The following is a 22,474-nucleotide window of genomic DNA, read 5'->3' on the forward strand; positions in this document are numbered from 1 at the left end:
ATGCTGCCTTTGTGATCCTGTTTCAGTAATTTCACCCCTCATCTCTCAGAAAGCACAAACCATAGAATATCAGGGGAGGCAATGGTATTATCGCTGGACTGTCAATCCAGGGAATGTTCTTGGGACCTGGGTTTCAAGTCCACCACAGCAGATGGTGGAATTTAAATTCAATTAAAAGAAAATCTGGAATAAAGAGTCTAATGTTGACCATGAGTTCATTGTCAGAAAAACCCATCTGGTTCACTAAATCCTTTAAGGAAGGAAATCTGCCATCCTCACCCGGTCTGACCTACATGTGACTCCAGACCCACAGCTGACTCTTAACTGCTCTCTGGGCAATTAGGGATGGGTAATAAATGCTGGTCTGGCTAGCGATGCCCTCATCCTATCAATGTATTTTCTAAAAAAATACTTGAAGTGAGCATTGTACAAGCCAGGTTTGTTTAATGTCCCCGAGTCACTGAATGATCAGTCCAGGGAACTGATGTACTACTCATGTTGGCCTTCCCTAATCCAATAGCAATAACTTGTATTTGTATAGCACCTCTATATTTTTTACCACCACAAAATGTCCCAAGACACAAGGCAATATTAGGGCTGGTGGCCAAAGGCTTTGTTAAAGCTAAAGGCTTTAAGGAGTGTTGCAAAAGAGGAGAGAATTCCCTCCTCAAGGAGCTAAGGCCGCTGAAAGTATGTTCACCAAAAGATGAGGCAGTTGAAATGAAGGGCATGGAAAGAGGCCAAAATTGGACAGCCACCAGGCGTTTTGGAAGGTTGTGTGGCTGAAGCAGATTAAAGATGGGGAAGGTTGTATGAGGCCTGGGAATGTGTTGAAAGCAAGAATGGGCATTTTATAATCTGATGCAATGTCCAAAGAAAAACTAATGGTTGAAGAGTACAGGGTGGGTGGATGAAAGGGATTCTGGGTCACTCAGGATAAGCTTAAGCTTGCAGAGGAGTGGGTGTGACTGTGCTGCAACTTTGACTACTCAGTGCCTGTCCCTCACTCTCACTCAAACAAAACCCTCAATGAAAAGATAAGAAAATTGTGAGGCCTTGAAGTTTTTAAGTTGTAACAATAGAAGCAGCCTGAGTGGGTGTGTTCAAGCTCTCACAGAACCAGGATTTTTACTTTCACTTTTCGCTGGGGTTTCATGCAGGATTGGAAGGTGGTGAATCTGTGTCGCCAACACTCTCTCCATTAAGGTTTCCAACAGAGTTAAGTTATTCCAAGGTCTTCTATGTTATGTTGTAATGTGTTTGAATAAATTTGTTTTGCTTAATGTCATACAGTTCGACCAATTGAATTGCATCCGGAATACAGCATCTGACATTTACCTCTACAAGATGAAAAGGTCTAGGCTACCTTTTCTAAAATATTTTGAGGTCTGGTCTGGTCTGGTTCAGTTCATTTTTAGGACACTGGTCAGGAGGGTGTTAAAATGATGTAACTCATGAGTAATACACAGGTGAGGCAATGTTAATGGTGGTGGTGGAGAGACTGTAGTGTGCCAGCTGTTGCTAGGACTTGCATTTCACTCGGTCCCTGCGCCCAGCTCATTCTCTGCAGTCACACTTTAAATATTTCATGAAGTTTGCACAGTGGGGAAGAGGATGGCCTGTGTTTATTGTTCGCATTTTAATGAGTAAACGAATACAAATTGTTGTTTTGCGTTGGCGGGTATTTCAATATTAAGTTCCTGCCCAAACCAATTTATTTTTCTTTGTATGAACATTATTAAGAGAATAGCAATCCCCAGCTTTATCATACGATGGGAAAGGAGCAGTTCAGAGTAAAAACATAATTGGATGAGGGCCAATCTTAATTAGCCCGTAAGTAGTAAGAATGAAGTAGGCTTTTCAGCCCATCAAATCTGTTCTGCCTTCCAATGAGATCTTCACCAATCTGATCCTCAATGCCACTTTCCTGCCTGTGAGAATTGTGCCTTCCCAATTAAATTGGAATCGAAGCAACACTAATGTTAAATATGGATAGTTTGGTTATGGTTAAGGTATATTCCCAAAAGGGATAAAGGCAAGGCAGTCAAAGTCAGAGCACTTTGGATGGTAACAGCAAGTAACATGAAACAGAATATCAATTCATATTAATACTGAAAGTTCAGTGATGTAAAAAAGAATTAAAGAGAGAACTGAGCTAACATGGGGTTTAAGATTTTTTTTAATAAACCTAAATTTTGAAAGGATAGTTGACAGTAGGTCAGCTGTTCAAGGCTTGAAAGTAATATCAATGCATTGCAAGCAGAATGCACGGCTGAGCTACTGAGTGGATGCTTTTGCATCTGTTGTTACCAACTTGGGTGCAGTAGAAATACTGGGTATACCAAACATTTCTTGAGGAAGATAGTCTGTCAGGGATTAATGACATGCAAACAAGGATACTGAGAGAAAAGGAATAGATATTGCCGAGGCAATTTTCCAATCCCCCTCTCGGAACAATCCCAGTGTTGCTCATCTTCCCAACAGGGCACCCCTGTTACCTGGTGAACTTCTGGTAAATTTCAAATTGTGGATATGGCTCCTAGTAAATAATCCAAGGAGCAGCAAAAATTGACGTTTCGGGCAAAAGCCCGTCATCAGGATTCCTGATGACTGGCTTTTGCCCGAAACGTCTATTTCGCTGCTCCTTGGATGCTGCCTGAACTGCTGTGCTCTTCCAACACCACTAATCCAGAATCTGGTTTCCAGCATCTGCAGTCATTGTTTTGACCTCCTAGTAAATAATTCCTAGTCTTTGTGCTTCTGATCAATCCTGGCAACTTCCAAAGTCGTCCTCGCAACAAAACACTCCCTGTGACACTTTTTGTACTGTACCATGCCCTCTGGAAACACAACTCCTAGTCTGTGATGCAATCGGCTGTCTCACTTAAAACTCTTAAAGTCAGCAATATGCAGTCATTGGGATGGAGCATCAGGTAAAAGGGGGTGTCTGAGCATTGAAACCTCTGTGTGACACAGAGACAGAGCTCCTTCCCAAGTCTGTTCTGTGATTCCATTAGCTGTGGCAATCTGTATCTCCCCTCCTTTATCTGCCATAGCTCTATGCTGATTCATAACTTTACAACTAATCTCCATTCTGAAACATTTGGGGGACAGTGTTCTAAATTTCCACCGCAATAAACAGAGATGCAGCTTCTCAGGATGCTGCACTGTGCGATGCATGTTAATATCTTAATGCGCATGTTTAGGATCAGTTTCTCCCCTCTCTTCAAAGAGAAGGTTTTCTTTCTCCCCCTTCCCCACTTAAAATTCTTGCCATGATCTGTTAATTGCGCACAGACGGTAATTATGGCTGGGAACTGCATTTGGCTACACAAGTAAAGCACCATGTAGTTAGTGATGCAGCACTGCTGGAGGGCAGCTTTCGTGGGGGTTTGTTTGCAGACCAGGCGAAAGCTGCATTACTGCCTTCTGAGATCCCAGCAGTTATCCTGTTCTGGCTGAGCACTGTCCTGTTTTAACAGTGCAGCATTGGCAGCGACACACCCTGCTACACAGGCCCCAAGCATGGGACCCGCCATCGGCGGCCATGTTAGCGAGGTGGGCCCAACAACTAAGATGGCACCTGAAGAATGGTGCAGGTGTCATTGATTGGATGGCTCAGGTCTCAGGATTCACGGTGGAGAGGACTGAATGAAGATGGACGTTCTTTCAGTTTTTTTTCTTAAAATATTCAAATGGTGCCAGATTGTGGCAACAGTTGAAGCATTTTACTGTTTTGTTCATTGTACCGTACAAGTGACAATAAATTATTATCATCAAGCCATGTGTCCCCTCCATGTCCTGCTCTCTGCCTGGAAGATTTCCTTAAAATACAACCTGTTTAACCAAGCTCTTGGCTGCCTGAGATAATATCATGTCAGTTTACCAGAAGGCAGATTGTTATCTGAATGGTAATAGGTTGGGAAAGGGGTAAGTGCAATGAGACCTGAATGTCCTTGGACACCAGTCATTGGAAGTAAGCATGGAGGTGCAGCAGGCAGTGAGGAAGGAAAATGGTATGTTGGCCTTCATAGTGAGGGGATTCAAGTGTGGGAACAGGGATATCTTGCTGCCATTGTACAGAGTTTTGATGAGACCACACCTGGAGTATTGTGTGCAGTTTTCCTTATCTGAGGAAAGATGTTTGGCTATGAAGGGAGTTCCATCAAGGATTTATCGGACTGATTCCTAAGCTGGCTGGACTGACCTATGAAGAGAGACTGGATTGGTTAGGACTATATTCACTGGAGTTTAGAAGAATTGTGGGGGTGGGGTGGGTGGTGGAATCTCATAGAAAGCTGTAAAATTCTAACAGGACCTGACTGGGTAAATGGAAGGAGGATGTTCCTGATGGCCACAGAGTACAGAACCAGGGTTCTGGATATGAAGTAAACCATTTCGGACCGAGATGAGGAGAAATGTCACCACCCAGAGAGTGGTGAACGTATGGAATTCTCTTCCGCAGAAAGTAGTTGAGGCCAAAGCATTGAATGTTTCTGAGAAGAAGATATATATACTTTCAGACTAAAGCCACCAAAGGCTAAATGGACAAAGAGGTAAGAGGGGACTGAGTTGGACAATCAGCTGTGATCGTAGTCAGTAGTGGAACAGGCTCGAAAGGCTGAATGGCCTGCTCTCAGGGTTCGACTGTTTTGGAATCTGATTGCTCTGGAAGAACTTTGTAATGTTTGGCTGCATAAACATGAGCAGTTGTTGCCCACAACCAATTTAAAGTTGAATTTTTTTGTGGCTAGTAGTGGGCAAAATGGCGTTTTGAAAATGGAAGATGTCCATCAATTTGAAAGGCATTTATGCCGGAAACTTCAATCCTCCTCCTCCTCAATGCTCCCTGACCTGCTGCGCTTTTCCATCACCACACACTCTCGACTCTGATCTCCAGCATCTGCAGTCCTCGCTTTCTCCTAATCAATTTTAAAAGCCCCATTCTGAAAACCCCAGCTTCCGCACGAACTGCTGCCCCAATCTGGTACCTTTTGTTTTAAAAACAAGGTCTTCCTGCAGCCCCAGAGTGGTTCCCCTTCCGTCCAGTGAAGGCAATTGGAAACCAACAGAGGCCACCTGCTCCTCCATCTCCCTTCAAACCATTTTTGAGGTGACAATAGAGTTATGGAAAGAGCTCTTTCACTCGGGTAGTCAAGAGCTCACAGCCCACCTCCAAGGTCCTGTGACCATTTACCACCAGCACACACGCTGCTGTGGCAGGCAGTCTGAGCACTTTGTAACAGAGCTGTTTAATTTTCCAACATACACAAATCCATCTCTATCTAATGGTTGGCTTTTCCAGAATTTCAAAATGATAGACTTGAGAGTAACGATAAATCTTGCAGCTGCTCCTGAGATTCAGGCTTATTTCTAGGTTTCTAACAGTTATCAAACCATAAGGGGCAATTTATTTTTCTTACACAGAATGGTTTGTGTGTGGAATGAACTTCCAGGTGAAGTGGTGAACATGGGGGTACAGTTAAAACATTTAAAAGAGATTTGGATAAGGACACGAATAAAAAATGTTCAAAAGAATATGGGCCAAGCGCAGGCAGGTGGGACTAGTTTGGTTTGGGATTACGTTTGGTGTGGACAGGTTGGACCAAAAGGCCTGTATGGTGAGTTTCCTCGGTATGTGCATTTGCTGTTGTCTAGATGATCTTACTTGTCTGCTCTCTCTCATGTTGCCTTTTTTGTTGTTGTTCTGTTGCAGCTGAGTTGGAGTTTGTCCAGATCATTGTGATAGTGGTGGTAATGATCGTGATGGTCGTGGTGATTACCTGCCTACTTAACCACTACAAACTCTCCACACGGTCTTTAATAAACAGACAGAGCCACATGAGGAGGCAAGAAGATACGTTGCAGTCGGTAAGAAGCAGATTACACTTTTGAAAGCCATCATGTGGGTCCAATAGATTGCAGGTTAGTGCACAGGATCAGAGAGACACTGGGTCTGAGGGTAAAACCCATCATGGCCAGTTACTTCAATGCATGGGATAAACTGTGCATTAGCAGGAAATGAAAGTAAAAAAAAACCAATTCTATCTATGTGGCGTTAATCACAACCTCAATCTCCCAGTGCTTTATTATAAATTGAGTCTTTTAAATAATGTCGGAAATGCTGGTAGCCAGGAAAGCCCCACAAATGACCAGCCTGCACTTTGCTGAAGTTGGTGGCGAAACACTGTGGCCCAGGGCACTGAGCGAGAGCCTTCCCCATTCTCCTCTAACATAGAGCCAAGGGATCTTTCCCCCACATGACCGAGGACAGATGGAGCTTCTCGTCACTGGCTCCACCAATAGGCACTGTTTCTGACAGGGCAACACTCCCTCTGTTAGTTTCCCACTCTCAGACGGAGATGTTTGCACCCTAATAGAACTGCCTCATTCCTGCGGGTGAGGTTTAAAATTGGCCAACTTTGTTGCTGTTGGTCTCTGAAAATTGTGCGTTTGTCAGTAGGAGTCAATGTAGTGTGGCGCCAAGGAGAGGGATCTGGAGTGGATAAGATCTGAATTGTGGTGCCCTGTGCAATTCGATATCTCTTCAACACTGACTAGGTTAATGCTTGCTTACCTTCACACTCACTAAACTCCATCACTCACTCAGTCCTCTTCTTTGCACACCCTATCCCTTTCCAGTCTGGACCTCCTGAAAGATGCTGTAGCGAGGAGAATGGAGGGGGCAAACTGTCCTGGGAAAGAGCCAGTGCATGGATGGTATCACTAAGGATGTCAGTGCGCCCTCAATGTCCGTGCAGCACTCCTGTCAGTGGGTGGTGTTGGTTAGTGAGGTGCTGCTGACTGGTGTACAGTATACACTGGCCATCACCACTTTTCTGCCTGCTGTCCCCTCCCAGCCCGCACTGACCCACGTCTGCATGTGTTGGACACAAGCAGTGAGATTTAGCAGAGATCCTGGAACAGGGAGCTGTGTGGAACCGTGACAGACTGGCAGGCACAAATCCACGCGGCTCCTCTGCACCATGAAATCAAAAAGTGACCTAAATACTAGTGTTCATGTGTAGAAACAGCCTCCTCTCAACAACCTGAAGGTAACAAATGACCTCATCATTTGAACAGTGGGTCCTGCACTGTTTACACAGGAAGAATTGATCAATGTGACAGTTCCATTAATCAGTGCTGAGGTGGGCAAGGCAGAGAGATGACAGCTCCCAGGTATCTGGGTCCTCAGGCAGGACATTCTGGTGTATGAGTGACAAGTCACTCTCGGAGCATCACCGAGTGAAAGCAGGTGAATCAGTGCCTCAGTTCCCAGGTCAGTGCAGCTGCACCTGGCTTGTCATTTTGAAAAATAACCAGCGGGAGGAGACTGCTGAATGGGGGAAGTGTACACCCCTCTCTCTGTCGACAAACACCAGATTGTCACCTCCGTCTCCGTTATCTTTAGAGAAAGAACAAACACAGCCAAGTTTCCATCCAATTCTGCTCGTCTGCAGTAGACAGCTTTCTAAAGTATATCAGTACGCTCAGAGATTAGACTAGATTCCCTACAGTGTGGAAACAGGCCCTTCGGCCCAACAAGTCCACACCGACCCGCCAAAGAGTAACCCACCCAGACCCATTTCCCTGTAACTAATGCACCTAACACAATGGGCAATTTAGCATGACCAGTTCACCTGACCTGCACATCTTTTGGATTGTGGGAGAAACAGGAGCACCCGGAGGAAACCCACACAGACACGGGGAGAATGTGCAAACTCCACACAGTCGCCCAAGGCTGGAATCGAACCCAGGTCCCTAGCGCTGTGAAACAGCAGTGCTAATCACTGAGCCACCAGCCTGTAATGCAAAGTGGAGTGTCCTCATTATCTACATCAAATTAATCATGGGTCAAGTACCTGGCAGTGCCCTTTTACACTGTCAAATTTCCTCTTGTCACAGTGGGTACCCATTGCTTTGTAGCCAGTGGTCTTTGGGAGTATAGCCACAAACTTTGTTGCTTTGTTCTGCAACCTTTGCATTCGGACAGAGTTAGCAAGAGATCAGGCAATGTTTGATTCAAGGAGGCTTTGACCCATAGTCTGGCTAAAAGGTTGGGATTTATGCTGTGACGTGAGGACTCCTGATGTATTCAGTGTACCACCAGCTCACATAGAGTTGCAACATACAGGAACACATACACGTACAGAAATTGCTGGAAAAGCTCAGCACATCTGACAGCATCGGTGAAGAGAAATCAGAGTTAACGTTTGAGTGACCTTTCCACAGAACTCTTGTTTTTACACACACCTGCTTCATGGTCCAGGGTGTAGTGATGCAGCCACTCTGCTGCCTGCCCTGATCCTGCTGGAGAGGTTGTTATCCCTTTGCAGTTTTGGATGAACTTCTGACTTCTGTCTCCTATACCCTGCTCATAGCGTTCTAGAGATGTACAACACAGAAACTGACCTTTTGGTCCAACTCATCCATGCTGACCAGGTATCCTAAGCTAATCTAGTCCCATTTGCCAGCATTTGGCCCGTATCCCTCCAAACCCTTCCTATTCATATACCCATCCAGATACCTTTTAAATGCTGCAATTGTACCAGTCTCCACCACTTCCTCTGGCAGCTCATTCCATACACATACCACCCTCTGTGTGAAAACGTTGCCCCTTAGGTCATTTTATACCTTTCCCCTCTCACCCTAAACGTTGCCCTCTAGTTCTGGACTTTGCTTATTTACCCAATTCCTGCCCCTCATGATTTTGTAAACCTCTATAAGGACACCCCTCAGCCTCCAATGCTCCAAGGAAAACAGCCCCAGCCTATTCAGCTTCTCCCTAAAGCTCAAATCCTCCAACTGTGGCAACTTGGTAACATCCTTGTAAATCTTTTCTGAGCCCTTTCAAGTTTCACAACATCCTTATAACAGAGAGACCAGAATTGCATACAGTATTCCAAAAGCGGCTTAACCAATGTTGCAACATGACCTCCCAACTCCTGCACTCAGTCCTCTGACCAATAAAGGAAAGCATACCAAACACCTTCACTATTCTATCTACCTGCGCCTTGACTTTCAAGGAGCTATGAACCTGCACTCCAAGGTCTCTTTGTTCAGCAGTACTCCCTTCTCTCAGCTGTAAACTGAAATTAGACAGGTTTTAAATTTATGATTTCTAATCCCAGCCTTTGGATGACCAGGTTAAATAGCTCAGTCTCAGTTGGGTCCCCCAAGTGAAAACAAGTTCCCAGTTCACCCTTGGGTTAATACGAGTCTACACTTTTGCACTTATGCGTGGATTGGAATGGTGTTTTTGTGTTTAAGAAAAATACTTGTTGATCCAGCTTGTCAAGGAATCCTGATCCCCACGGCTGGTCCTTTAGGAAACGTTAAGTGCCTCCCTAGAGTCACTGTAATAATCTGAGGTCCTCCTGGTTGATTTGAAGCTAATCCTGGTTAGTTGGTCTTCATTCAGACTACAGTATAGCTGTCCTTTTTCAGTGTGAATCTCTGAGCAATTCAGATAATACTTTCTACTGGTGAAGGTACAAATTGGAAATAATTTGAACCGTTTTTGTTGTTTGATATTGGAAAGTGTGTGAGAGGAATTTGTACGTTTCTGACCATTTTAACGCATTACCACAAATTTCAGGCATGCATTTCATTATCATTGCTTTCGAAGAGGAATATACTGGCACTCCGACGGACTGACTGACTTATTTCCCAAACACGGAGAGTAGGGATTGGTGGGCTTCTGCAGGCTCAACTCAAGTCGCTCCCTGGCAACACAGCCTGAGCTGAGTGGAATAATTAAACATTGGAAAACTTGTCACTAAAGCATCACAGGTTTTTCTGTTCGAGCGAGACGTGTGATAGATCTGTGTGAGAAGCCGTCCCAGCATGGTAACTATTTTGCAGCGAAGATCTGGTGTGTGCTCGTGCTTAACCACGTGCATGTCGAGTGAAGTTTTGATCAGCTTGTGCACACTGGTTATAGCACACCCATGGTGCAGATAGGATCTGAAGCCAGGCTTTCAGGCCCAGGGTCATGACCACTGCACCTTGAGCCTGGGTGGGATTTGAAGGTATCATTCTCATCCACATGTTCATATTACACACTTCTGGAGCATGTGGGACTTTAACCTGGACCTCCTGGCTAAGAGTGCCCTGAGCAGTGAACGTTTGGCACATGGTTGTTTCTGCAGTGTTGTTACAGTTATAGCTGCCCAGAATGGCCTGAGAGTGACCACTCGGTGCAAAATGAAATTATTCTGTCCACATTGACCTGCTTTTTAGTCAATTAAGGTATGTTCACTGACAGCTTTCCACCAATTATCTTGTCACTTTGGTTTGGAGGCTGGGTGGGAGAAATGCTTGGAAATGGGAGTTGATGTAACATCATTCAGCGACTGGATGACCTTTTCACTTAGTACTCTATTTTTCAGCCTCTGTGCAACAAAGGTACAGAATTTCAGATAAACATTGAACAGCCTGTTCACAGTTGCATTTGCTGATCACCACTGTGTAGCCTAGTCGTCTGCAAACTGTCTCTCTGCTCCCATGATGTCTCTGTAGGTACAACCCTGGAGCAATGGTGCCATCTACTGGCGGCACGGAAATGATTAACCATTGCTTATTATCATGATTTATTTATTCATAAGCTGGTCTATGGGCACTCCTCCCGCCTGCTTTTCAGAAATAATTGTGTTCAGTAAAGGTCTATAAAGAAAGTAAATGGTGTGAAAGAATATTCAAGGCTTCGTTTATATGGTTAAGAATGGCTCAACAAATTCAGATCCTTCTTTCGCCATGACTTGCTGACCAGCTTCCTTAACAATCTTTGTACAGTCAAAATACTTGTTCAACCAAGTTGTTTTTTAATTGTCTGTATTTCTCATAAATGTATGAGTTGTATGATGGGGAGGCTGCAAGGGGAATCTCATATTATTGGTCTCATGGCACTGTCAAAAAAAACCTTTTAGATTAAGGAAAGGATTAGCTTTATCTAAGAAGCCTCATGCTGTGTGTGTGTTTTTAATTTGTTCACCAGCATTTGCTCGGCCAGCATTTATGTCCCATCCCTGATTGCCCAGAGTTGCTGTGGGTTTGGAAGCCAGACCAGGGAAGGACAGCAAAATACCTTCCCTAAAGGACATGAGTGAACCAAGTGGGTTTGTGTAACAACCAGCTGTGGTTACATGGCCTTCGTCAGTCCAGCTTTATTTTAATGCTAAATTTTTTTGAATCAAAATAAAACATTTAGCCTAATGGTCACCATGTGACCAGTGTACATTGTCCAAAAAACCCCATCTGGTTTACTAATCTGCTTCTGGGAGGGAGTCTGTCCTTTCCCATCCTGCTGTTCTGGTCCATATGCATCTCCAGAGGCACACCAACCTGAAACGGCCCTCTAGACAATCAGGGATGAGAAATGAATGCCTGTGCATCCCATGAACAAATATAAAACACAATCTAGCCACAAAACTGAGACAGCAAGCAAGGCCATTGCATCACTTCCTCGATGTATACTGTCTCAGTGGCAAGTCAGAGTCAGAGTTAATTTCTTGTACTTTTTACATTGGGAGATGTGTTGTGGGGGAGGTGAGATAAGATTGGTAAATAAGACAACAACTTCCTGCTATTTTGCCAGCCATTTGTGTGAATGTTGTAGCAAATTATATTTTTTGTTTTGGTTTTAATTGGCCGAAGTATCTGAGCTTGGTTAGGCCTGTATTTTTGTGGGTCAGCTAAAGTCTTTTGGTTGTCATTACTACTTCCCAAGTTTACAGAGCACTCAACATTAACCAATATGAATTATGGGGAAGGGAAATTTCTCACTGAATAGATAGTGGCTGATGCAGGAAGCCAAGGTGAGAGTTTACTCTGCTGAATCTGTGCTAAGGCATCTCCAGTGCTTGTTGTTTTCAGTATAGATTCCAGCATCTGCAGTAATTTGTTCCAACAGTTACTTTGCTTTTCTTAAAGATAAAAGGCCTGAAAAATGCACTGTTTCCCAAGTTCACTGTTCCTCCCACACTGAGCTCTCATCATATCTGTCACATTAGGATTCATTTTATTGTCAGCAGGAGTGGTGGAAAACCTTGTTATTCAGATATATTCAATAGTTGAAGAACATGTCTTCCGACCTGGATAATATAACGAACAAAACAATCGAGTCATGTCTTAGAACACTGTGTGTGACTTTCACTCATTTAACATCGTCTCATTTACATTCTTCTTCACTTTATCTTTTTTTGCCCTCCTTCAGTTCCCATCTCTTTCTTCCTTCCCACTCCACCCCACCCTGTGTGCTTTTTTTTCCCCCCCAATTTGGATTAGTCACTGCTCACTTTGTAGGGGACTTGGGAATCGAGTGTGGTTCCTGATTCAGCGCAAAATGTTGTCTAATCTTGAGCATGTGTCAAAGGTGCAACTTAATGTAAGATCCAGAGTGTCAGGCTATGGATTCCACTGCTGTTGTTTAAAATGAAGCAATGACCTGTGCTGCAGTTTAAGAATAGCTTATAAAGGTGGCTGAAGGAAATTGGAGATACGACAGGCACATTCCAAACCCACAATCACTTCCATCTCGAAGGACAAAGGCAGCAGGTACTTGGGAACACCACCAACTGCAAGTTCCTCTCCAAACCACTCATCACCCTGATTTGGAAATATATTGCTATTCCTTCACTTGTGCTAAGTCACAATCCTGCCTAAGGGCACTATTGGTCGACCTACAGCATGTGGACTGCAGCAGTTCAAGAAAGCACCTTCTCAAACAGGGATGAGTAATAAATGCTGGCCAGTGACACCAACATCCCACAGGTGAACTAAAAATGAAAATTGTGTCCACAATGCAATCTGTATCACAATGAAATTTGGCCCCAGAGTAATTGATGTAGAGAAACCGGAATTGTCAAAACTATTAAAATAGATTCATGCACAGTAGTGAGAGCTTTGCCCTGCTTTTCTGCATCTAACCGTGTCAGTGCATGAAATTTCAGTCCTAGGTGTCAACATCTTGATCATAGGTAGGAAAATCAAGTTGTCTCCCAGTTCTTCACAGTCACAAACACTTGTTTTCTCCAGCGTAGTCGCTATTGTAATGTTGGAAACGTGGCAGTCATTTTAAACATAACATGCTCCCACAAACAACAATGTGAAACAAACCAGATAATCTTTCTTTTTTAAGGCTGGTAATTGAAAGAACGTTATTGGCAAAAGCCCTGGGAGGAATACTGTTGCACTAATACAAACTGTGCCGTGGGATTTAGCCAGGGGCAGTGTCTCAAAACCGGCACCCTCTGATCCAAGTCTGGAATTGCTTAATGTTAATTTAATTAATTAACAGGCCAGTGAGTTGTTATACTCCTCCCCTAATAATAACCAAAATCCACGATTTGCAGCTGTAAATAAAGTTTAGGTTTTGGACAGCCAAAGTTGAGACACTTGACCTACAGATGGAGCTTTTATGAATGATTTGCCTGAAAGACGATGCTGTAACTCTGAGGACTGGAGTGGTGCCACTGCACCAAGCCTGCCACTGTGCATTATTTTTCCCGACTTTGGGCTGTACCCTGAAGGCTGGACTCCTGGCTAAGGCAGGTTTTTGACAGACTGTGGGAGGAGCTAGTCACAATGAATTTAAAAATCTCACCAGCTGATCATTATTGGTTAGTGTGATATTACCGGACTGCCCGTACTTGAGAGAATGCTGATTGGCTTCTGATGATATTTTGTGTTATTAATTTCACAAAACTATAGGTTGCTGTTGATCACCCTGTTCATTGTATGGGAGGGAGGCCTGGGGCCTTCAGACAGTACAGTGTCAGCAGGGGGAATGCCAGAGGTAAGACTGCAAGGTCTAATTCTCGCTTCCACCTAATTGTACATTCTAGTCTATCATCTCACATGCACCACAGGATAATCTGTTTTTAATGATGTTGTTTGAACGATTAAATATTGGCCAGGGCACTGGGGAGACTATCTCCTCTTCACATCCTGAGCTGAGCCTGTTAATGACATAAATATAGATACAGAACTTTATTTTAGACTGTCTCAGCAAATTCACTGCACTGACTCATCAGTCAGGACAAATGCAAAACTGACTGCAGTCATATACTCGGTTTCAAATGGTAGGGAATGAGACGGAGTGTTGCCAGCACTCTGCAATGAGGCTAGATGATTATAATTTGTACCTGGAGTAGGTGAAACAAGTGTAAGGTAATTACAGCTAATCCAGGGATGCCTAGATCTGATGCTTGTGGCTTGTAACACCTGTCTTCAGTCATAGTGTTGCGTGTGTGATGAGACTCTGATGAAGGTGGCAGCTTGGCTGTGTAGGGGTTAGGTGTGCAGGTTGTGGAGGAGATGGTCATGAATGTAGCAGTAGCCGTAGTTTACATTGACCAATACTTCCAGCAGAGCGACTGCACTTTGTGACATTAGCCTGAAGCTCTGTAAAAGCTTCACCCAGCACAGTGCAACAAGCAATCTTTTGAGTCCAAGTGAAACAACAGCTGCCCATTCAGTATCAGTGTTTCCCCTGTCTCAGAAGTTAGTGGTGTCTGTGGGGCAGGAGGATGTTCAGGCCTCAATCCAGAACATCGGAATACAAAATCCATGTTGAAATGCAAATGCAGTATTAGAGGAGTGTTGCACAGCAGCTGACTTCCCCCTCTATGAGCATGAACAATCTGATCATACTGTTCAAAGAAGAACATGGAAATCTCACCAGTGCCTTGACCAATACTTTCTCTCTCAACCAATGTCAGTAAAATGCTGATTTAAGTTCTTCAGGCTTTGGGAAGTCAGGAAGTGAGTTCATTGCAAGATTCCTAGTCACTGACTTATCCTTGTAGCCACAGTGCTTATGACTAGTCCAGTTCAGCTTCTGCTTGCTGGTAACCCCCAGGATGTTTATGTGGGGGATTCAGCAATGGTATTGCCATTGTCAAGAGGCAATGGTTAGATTGTCTCTTACTGGAGATGGTCATTGCCGAACACTTGTGTAGCATGAATGTTACGTGCCACCTGTCAGCCCGAGTCTGGATATTGTCCAGGTCTTGCTACATTTAAAGATGGACTGCTTCAGTATCTGAGGAGTCACGAATGGCGCTGAACAATGTGCAATCATCCCCACGTCTGACCTCATGACATTGTTTTTGAAATCTAGGTGTGCACAAGTTAGCAATTGCATTTTCCCATTATGTACACTTCAAAAGAAAATGTTATTTGGTATTAAAGTGTGTTGGGATGTGACAAGATCACGTCAGGTGGGATAGAATTGCAAGTTTGGTTGTATTAACCTTTGCCCTGGATAACTGAAATCTCAGTCACCTTAAATTAGAGCTTAACAGGATCACGTGTATTTTTACATCCTAGTTTTAATTTTGGGCATTTTGTTTGGCATACAGTTTTCAGCTTGTCAGTGCCATAACTGTTAGATGCTCTTGTAGGGAGTAACTGTGTGACTGTGTCTTTTTGTTCTTTCAGCAGCAGATCTACACACCCAGGTCGACGGACAGATTGACGGTACCGTCTTTCCTACAACGAGATCGGTTTAGTCGTTTTCAGCCCACTTACCCCTACCTGCAGCATGAGATTGACCTGCCCCCCACCATCTCTCTGTCAGACGGCGAGGAGCCCCCTCCCTACCAGGGGCCATGTACCCTCCAGCTCCGTGACCCTGAGCAGCAGATGGAACTGAACCGTGAGTCAGTCCGAGCACCCCCGAACAGGACTATCTTTGACAGCGACCTGATAGACACGTCGATTTACAACAGTGGGCCCTGCCCACCAAGCAGTAACTCTGGAATCAGTGCTACCAGCTACAGCAACAATGGCCGAATGGAAGGACCCCCGCCCACTTACAATGAGGTCATAGGTCACTACCCTGGATCGAGCTTTTTCCAGCACCAGCAGAACCACGGCGTCCTCTCCGTGATGGGCACCAACAGACTGCAGCACCCTCAGAACCATGGCCTTGAGAGTACAGTTGTCCGGAACAGCAAAGACAAAAAGACCGGACATCCCTTCTGAGACCCACTCTGTGCACTTCAACTCAAACCAGGGGGCCCAGGTGAGCGGGGAGTGGGAGAGCATGGTCAGCCGCACTTGCTCCTCCTTCCTCCTCTGCTCCCCCCACCCACCCCTACCCAATTGTATAAAGTTAATACTTAGCTATGTCACATCTGAATCGAACATCAAGCATAAGGCTTCAGGTAGTTCTACTGAGCTACTTTAGATAAGGAAGTTCCAATACTCTGTGTTCCTTTAAAAAGAGACCTTAGTTTAAGCAATGTATGTAAAATGCTGTCTTTAATTATCTCACTTAACTTTAAAGAAACATTTGCACAAAATTTTATGTTTGAAGAACCTGCAATATGTCAAATGAGAAAACTGCATGTGGAGGCAGGAGTATTTTTGTATTAGAAACGACCTATACGAAAATGACTTTTTTTTTTTTTGTTTCGTTCCCAGATGAGAGAATTGGCAATTTTTGGAGTGCCATCTCCGTGTGTCTCTAAACATTTCTGTATATTAAAAAAAAAAGGGGGTTTGGAGTTATTTATGAACACTTTTGAAACATTGCACTATTTTGTAATATGAGTAACAAGCAGACACTTATAATAGTGATGGCCTCCAGTGTCTGCTACAGATGTATGAACAAGCAAAGACATTCTTGGTTATAGAAGTGCTGAGCTACACAGAGAAAGTCCTACAGGCCCTAGATCTGTTGGGAAAAGAGACTGCAATGATATGTAAAAATAGAGCAAAGCTAGAGGGTTATGACATTCGGAAGAAATTGTGCTTTAAGATTAGAAAATGAGAGTTGCAAGGAATCTCATCTGCTCTTCCTTGTGACTCTTTGTGACATGATGGACCCAGTACTGTGAATCCAGCTTGCAGGACATCTTCAGAAAAATCATCAGGATAGAAAATAGTCATGGAAAAGATAACCAAAGACACAGTCCTCTTTATACCCAGTGCGGGGTAATAAAATATGATTTGTGACAATTTTGGTACCTTTTAGCATGTCTGAAAAAAAAAATGTGTAATAACTTTTAAGAGACCGGTCCCTTTTAATGTCAACACTGGCCTCATTTTTTAATTGATTCAAGTAAATGTGATGGTGTTAATTGGATGCAAATCAAGTTTAGAAAATTCTGTATGCTTTGGGAGACAGGATAGGGATCCAGGACAGGAATGATGACTTTGCATATTGTGACTTGACATGGGTTGGATGTGTGAGTGAGTCACTGGTACTGCAAGGTGCACTTTTCCCCTCCTCCCTACAAACCTATTCTTGAGGTTTAGACCAGGCAGTGTGGAGTTGGCTCATGCTTCAGAAAGGTCAAATACTTCCTTGCCTGTTGTTCCCATTCTCTCCCAACTGTAAGTTCAAAATTCCCCAAATGGACGAAGAACAAAGTATGGCTAACTTCTTGGGAAAGGGAGGATGAGATACAGAGGGCAGGATGATCACTTCAAATAGGAAAGATCACTTGGCATTTTGATCACCTCCACTTGAGCTCATAATGGCTGATATACTGACTTTGCTTTATCTGTGTATAAGTTTGACGTTTGGTATGGAGACACCCACGTTTATGTATGACCCATTTGCTCTCGATAGCCCAATGAATTTGAAGACAGACAAGAAGTTGAGGGTTCTATACAGTTAAAAGCCCTGGTTGGATTTCCACTGCTTTTATAATTTATTGACTGGCTGAAGATTGGAGATTTGATTAAAATGTACTTGCCCTCACCTCCTGATCCTGTTCCTTCAGTGGGCAATGATGTACTCAACCAACTGAAGTTCTTAATTGCACCATTACGTCCACATCTTTCCATAGTTCCCTGACCAAGCCATTAACCCACAATCACTGGCAGCTCCAAAGATGTACGTCTCCAGTTTTCCACTTTCAGTAACACATGAACCTCAAGATGGCATCTACTTTCCAATTTGTTATATTATTGGCCAGATAGTATTGAAGCTTTAAAAAGGTGCCTATGAGATAGATCCCTCTTTTTGATTTTTGTGCCAGTATCAGGTTTGGTACTTCACACTCAGGTTTGTGATAGCTAAAGAAATCTCTAGGGAGAGTCCATCAGGCACTGACCCTATAGCTTATCACAGAGATTGGAGAATGGCAGAGATGCTGACTTGTTTAGAGCAAAGCTTGTGTTAATGGAACTCTTCAATCAGCTGGAGATAACGACAGATCCCATACAGATCAGATGTGGTACCTTGCTTACATCACTGTTGGAGAGAGTTACTAAGATGCACCTAACATCTTTCAGACATGTCTTTAACTCTGCCTTTGGTGTATGGGGCAAGATTAAATATTCTCTTGTTGCCCATATTCAGCAGAGTCTAAAGAGTGGTGATGTGGTCCTGTAACCTTTTGCTTGGGCACATCAGTTTCTTGCTGCCTTTGCCAGGTTTTCCAATTTGCCCATATCATGGTCTTGGCTGCCAAGGCTGAATGCAGTCTAAGCTCTAAGAATGAGCTGACATGCAATTTCTAGAAGGGGTGTCAACCAATCTTAGAGCATCAGTCTGGCTGTTCCTGGGATGAAGAAACTTGTAATCTCTCTTCTGCTTAAAGACCTTATTGACTAGTTTCCTTTCACTGGGCAGGTACACTAACTTTGCAGGGTAGCTGCCTACCACTCACCAAGTCAGCCACCTGGGTGACTCGCCTCTTCCACAGCCTACCAAATATTATTCTTGACTTCTGATTTCTAATGGCCAAGTTAGGTTAAAATTGTCTTAGAGTCTGGGTAGATTTTAACTGAGTTGTGAATGGCCTGTCAATCACCTAAGTTAATCAGTCTGCAGAAAGTAACCAAGGTAGAGATGATAGTCAAATCCATATTTGCCATTTATCCTCCAGTTCCTGCTTTATTGCTGCATGACATGGGCACATACACTGTGCAGTTTAGCACTGCAGCTGCCATTGTTTCAGACCGCACTACTTTGTACCTTTTAACCTATGGGCTGCCAGAATTTCCCCCACATTAGTTTTAATAACAAATATTGTCTTGAAGTGTATGACTGTGGAGAGTCTTGCTGCTGTTGGCCGAAGGATGAGAATTTCACTGTTTTCAACTGTTTTGAATTTACTTTCTCTGAAATTGCTTAATCGCCCTGACCACCCTATTGCTAATTGACATCTGCCATTTTGGCACAGTGAGGTGCTGGTTGCTGAAGGTTCTTTTACAAGTTGCTATGTAATTGAGAGTGTTTGTTGCTCTTAACAGACCCACTTTAAGAGTTCTGCAGGCTGGGAGAGGAATCGTCCATGTGCAATTCAGAAGGGGAGAGAGATAATATTTCTTAAGAATTCCACTTTATGTTAACACTCCTGCGTTCCACAAGTTTTGTCTCTTGTTAAAAGTGCTGCTTTGTTCAATTTACCACCCTGCCCTGCACCCCCCCCCCTCCCTATCTTCATTTCCTCTTACACCTTCATTGCCATCCCCTACAACCATTCTCTCTCTCTTTGGTGCTGTGTATAGCTTGAACATATTCGCACATCCTCCCCAGTGGTGAAAGAAGAATTTGTATTATGGATATTGCATGTAGTTTAAAAAATAGTATTAACCAAATGAATGGAATCTTGTGAAACCTAACTTGCACCACCATTGCATGATGTTACAGTCAAGTTCTGTTCAGTCTAAAGTCGAGAATGGATTAAAGAGGACCCATGAAAGGCATTATTACTTTGACAGGTTTATTTCCTGTATTGGTTTTACAATAAACAGCTAAGCACTGTAAAAGACAAGAGTTGCAACTCCTGCACTTTGTAACTGTGATTTTCCAGAGCTTGGAATGATGCTGGTTAAATTACATCAGAAATGTTTCCTTTAATTAAAAGGATTGGTTAGTTCAGTGAGGAGGAATCCAGCTGCTGTCTGCATTATCACGTCTGAGAGTGGCTGATGAACGTAGCCACTGTCCTTATTGAAAAGCCAAATAGTCCATTGGCTTATGGCATATATAGAAAAATGCACTGTAATAACTTTTCTTTCCCCCAAACAGCCGACCCTCTCAATCAATGAATAGCAATAGCTGAAAATGCAGTATTCAAGCCGTCAGTATTGAACCGTGTTGAATGCCCATGGGTATATGATATGCTACTTTCTCCCCACCCCCACCCTCCTCTAGCTTATCTCTCCACCCTTCAGGCTCACTGCCTTTATTCCTGATGAAGGGCTTTTGCCCGAAACGTCGATTTCGCTGCTCGTTGGATGCTGCCTGAACTGCTGTGCTCTTCCAGCACCACTAATCCAGAATCTGGTTTCCAGCATCTGCAGTCATTGTTTTGACCTATATGATAGCAGCCAACTTCCCCCTCCATAAGCTTCGAACGGATGTTTAAAATAAACTGTACCATACAGTGAGAGGGGAGACTAAACCCAACAACACTTACCACCGGACCCAACAGAAGGGATGCTGTTTAAAATGTGACATCTCGTAAACTGAACCAAAAACTTTCGCCCAAAATAGACGTGGGGGGTTTCTTTCGAATAGCACGTTAAATTTTTTAAAATTTCTCTTCCACTCCCCCGCCCAGTATTCGGGTTTCAATAAAACTGAACAAAATCCGCTGCTGGCGTTTGTCAAAAATACCTCTCCTGAGTATTAAAAGCAGCAAGTGTTGGAACATCTCTTAGTTCAATCTGACACAGCAGCTCCTCGTTCAAACAGCTCCGTCAGCCCGAGTTGAAATGAGGGAGGAATGTACATTTTACCCCACCCCTTCACACCACAATCTCCTGCCTTCACCCTGGACAAAGCCCAGAGAGCTGTCCCTGATATTGGTGGAGCCAGTCCCCTGTTTCAGGTGAGTGTGGCCAGTTCACAAAGGGAACTGCAGGCACACTCCAGGCGGAAACAAACTCTTGTGTTCTCCCTGCCGACCCCACTCTCATCACAATGTCTGTCTCCTTTCTGCCCCCCCCCCCCCCCTTGGGTGCCTGACTCGTCTAACGCTCTGATTTCGATCCCAGTTCAAAAAACTTGCTCGCGCGGCTTCTAAATTCTCTTTCTCGCCCTTTGGCTCAATTTACAACTGAGCACTCGGCGCAATATTATGATAATCTCTGTAGTACATTCCCAAATAATTAGCACGGGGGTGAAGTTTCAGATAGAGTTTTTATTTGACCAAGCAGTAAGTCTGGTCTCAAAGATTGCCACCCTTTGGATTTTAACTCCTCGTCAGCTTTTTTTTAAAGTTGAGATTTTTTTTTAAAAAAGGAATACTTAGGGAGAAAAATTCTATTGGGGTTGGAAGGTCTTTCTGACTTATTTTTAAACTAAGCTTTTCTACAAGGACTTTGCTTAGAACCGCTGGGTTTTAAACTGTGTGTGACATTTACAATACTCACAGCAGTGAAAAAAACTTCCTTTTCTGATTGTAGTAACTGGACTCGGCTGATTTACAAAGAGATCCCTTTGTACAAGTTTGTTGTGTATGTCACTTAACGGTGTGTTTTCGTAAAAATCAAACGCAATCTCTGTTGTCACTAGGGTTTGAGTTACCATGAAGGGAAGGATATTTCACGAGTGAAGCCCCTTTTTCCCTCATTAAAATTGGGGGGGGGGGGGGTGGTGGGGGAATGTCTGTACTTCCCCCCCCCCCCCCCCCCATCAAAGTTATAAAATGCCCGGAGCTTATTCATTATGTACCGTTTCTCTTGGGAATCTCGGGTTTTCTCTGGAGCGAGCAGACCAGGCTGGTTACAGGGACTAGCTGTAAAAGTAATTTAAGGGACATCTCAAAAGTGCTTCTTCGTTTAATCCGCCAGTGTGCAAGACTTCCTGGTGGCAACACTGACTTTATATATATATATATATATCTATATATATAAAAATGAGAGCAAAATCATTCCTATCATTGCATTGTTGCATCCGTGTATGTGGTGCCATTTAAGCCTGCGCCTTCCTGTAAACTGTTAGCGGTATTAGAATTGATTTTATATACCCTCTGTTTCCTCCCCATCCTCCCTCCCCTCCCTCATATCAGCAACCCACCACCGCCCGGCTAATTTTATGCATTAACGCATTTGCAGCGTTGTTCGAAGTGATGAGATTAATCACAATTATTTTTATTTTGTTTTGTTTTCAGACGCTTGTGGTCGACTTTGCAGCGATCACATTTGAAACAACAAATTTAAAAAAAATCAAAACAATTTTAAACAAAAAGAAAAATAAATGAGATATTTAAAAAAAGAGAGCAGTGGTGTTGTCATTTCTTGACTCGGGTTTGTAAATAATGGCGCAGAACACAGACGGGAATTGGCCTCCAGTTCCCCCAGTAACTTCGGGCCAATGTCAACTGCCCGTCTCTAGTTGCTCTCGAGCAGGTGGTGGTGAACTGCTGCAATCCATGTAGCCTTGACCCGCAGGGACCAATAGTCACCAAGGGTCACTGCACTCCAAACATTAGCTCCTGTTTCTCCACAGATGCTTCGAGACCTGCTGAGTTTCCCTAACTTGCCACGTTTCCAAGTTAGATTA

The 22,474-nt window shown here is 43.7% G+C and overlaps 1 protein-coding gene across 2 annotated transcripts in view; it reads left to right on the plus strand.

Annotated features, from left to right (window-relative positions):
- LOC140463137 (protein TMEPAI-like) overlaps positions 1-22,167 on the plus strand; it is a 97,913-nt gene extending 75,746 nt beyond the window's left edge. Inside the window, exons 2-3 of one of the 2 annotated variants that reach the window (XM_072556886.1) lie at positions 5,717-5,871; positions 15,445-22,167. In XM_072556886.1, coding sequence (XP_072412987.1) covers positions 5,717-5,871; positions 15,445-15,987 — 698 coding nt within the window. In that variant the 3' untranslated portion in view covers positions 15,988-22,167. Of the gene's footprint in view, positions 1-5,716; positions 5,872-15,441 lie in introns of both variants that reach the window. The other variant, XM_072556885.1, reaches the window with a different exon arrangement.
- The last annotated feature ends 307 nt before the right edge of the window (positions 22,168-22,474 follow it).

The sequence above is a fragment of the Chiloscyllium punctatum genome, chromosome 37, assembly GCF_047496795.1.
Source record: "Chiloscyllium punctatum isolate Juve2018m chromosome 37, sChiPun1.3, whole genome shotgun sequence".
Taxonomy (NCBI): Eukaryota; Metazoa; Chordata; class Chondrichthyes; order Orectolobiformes; family Hemiscylliidae; genus Chiloscyllium; species Chiloscyllium punctatum.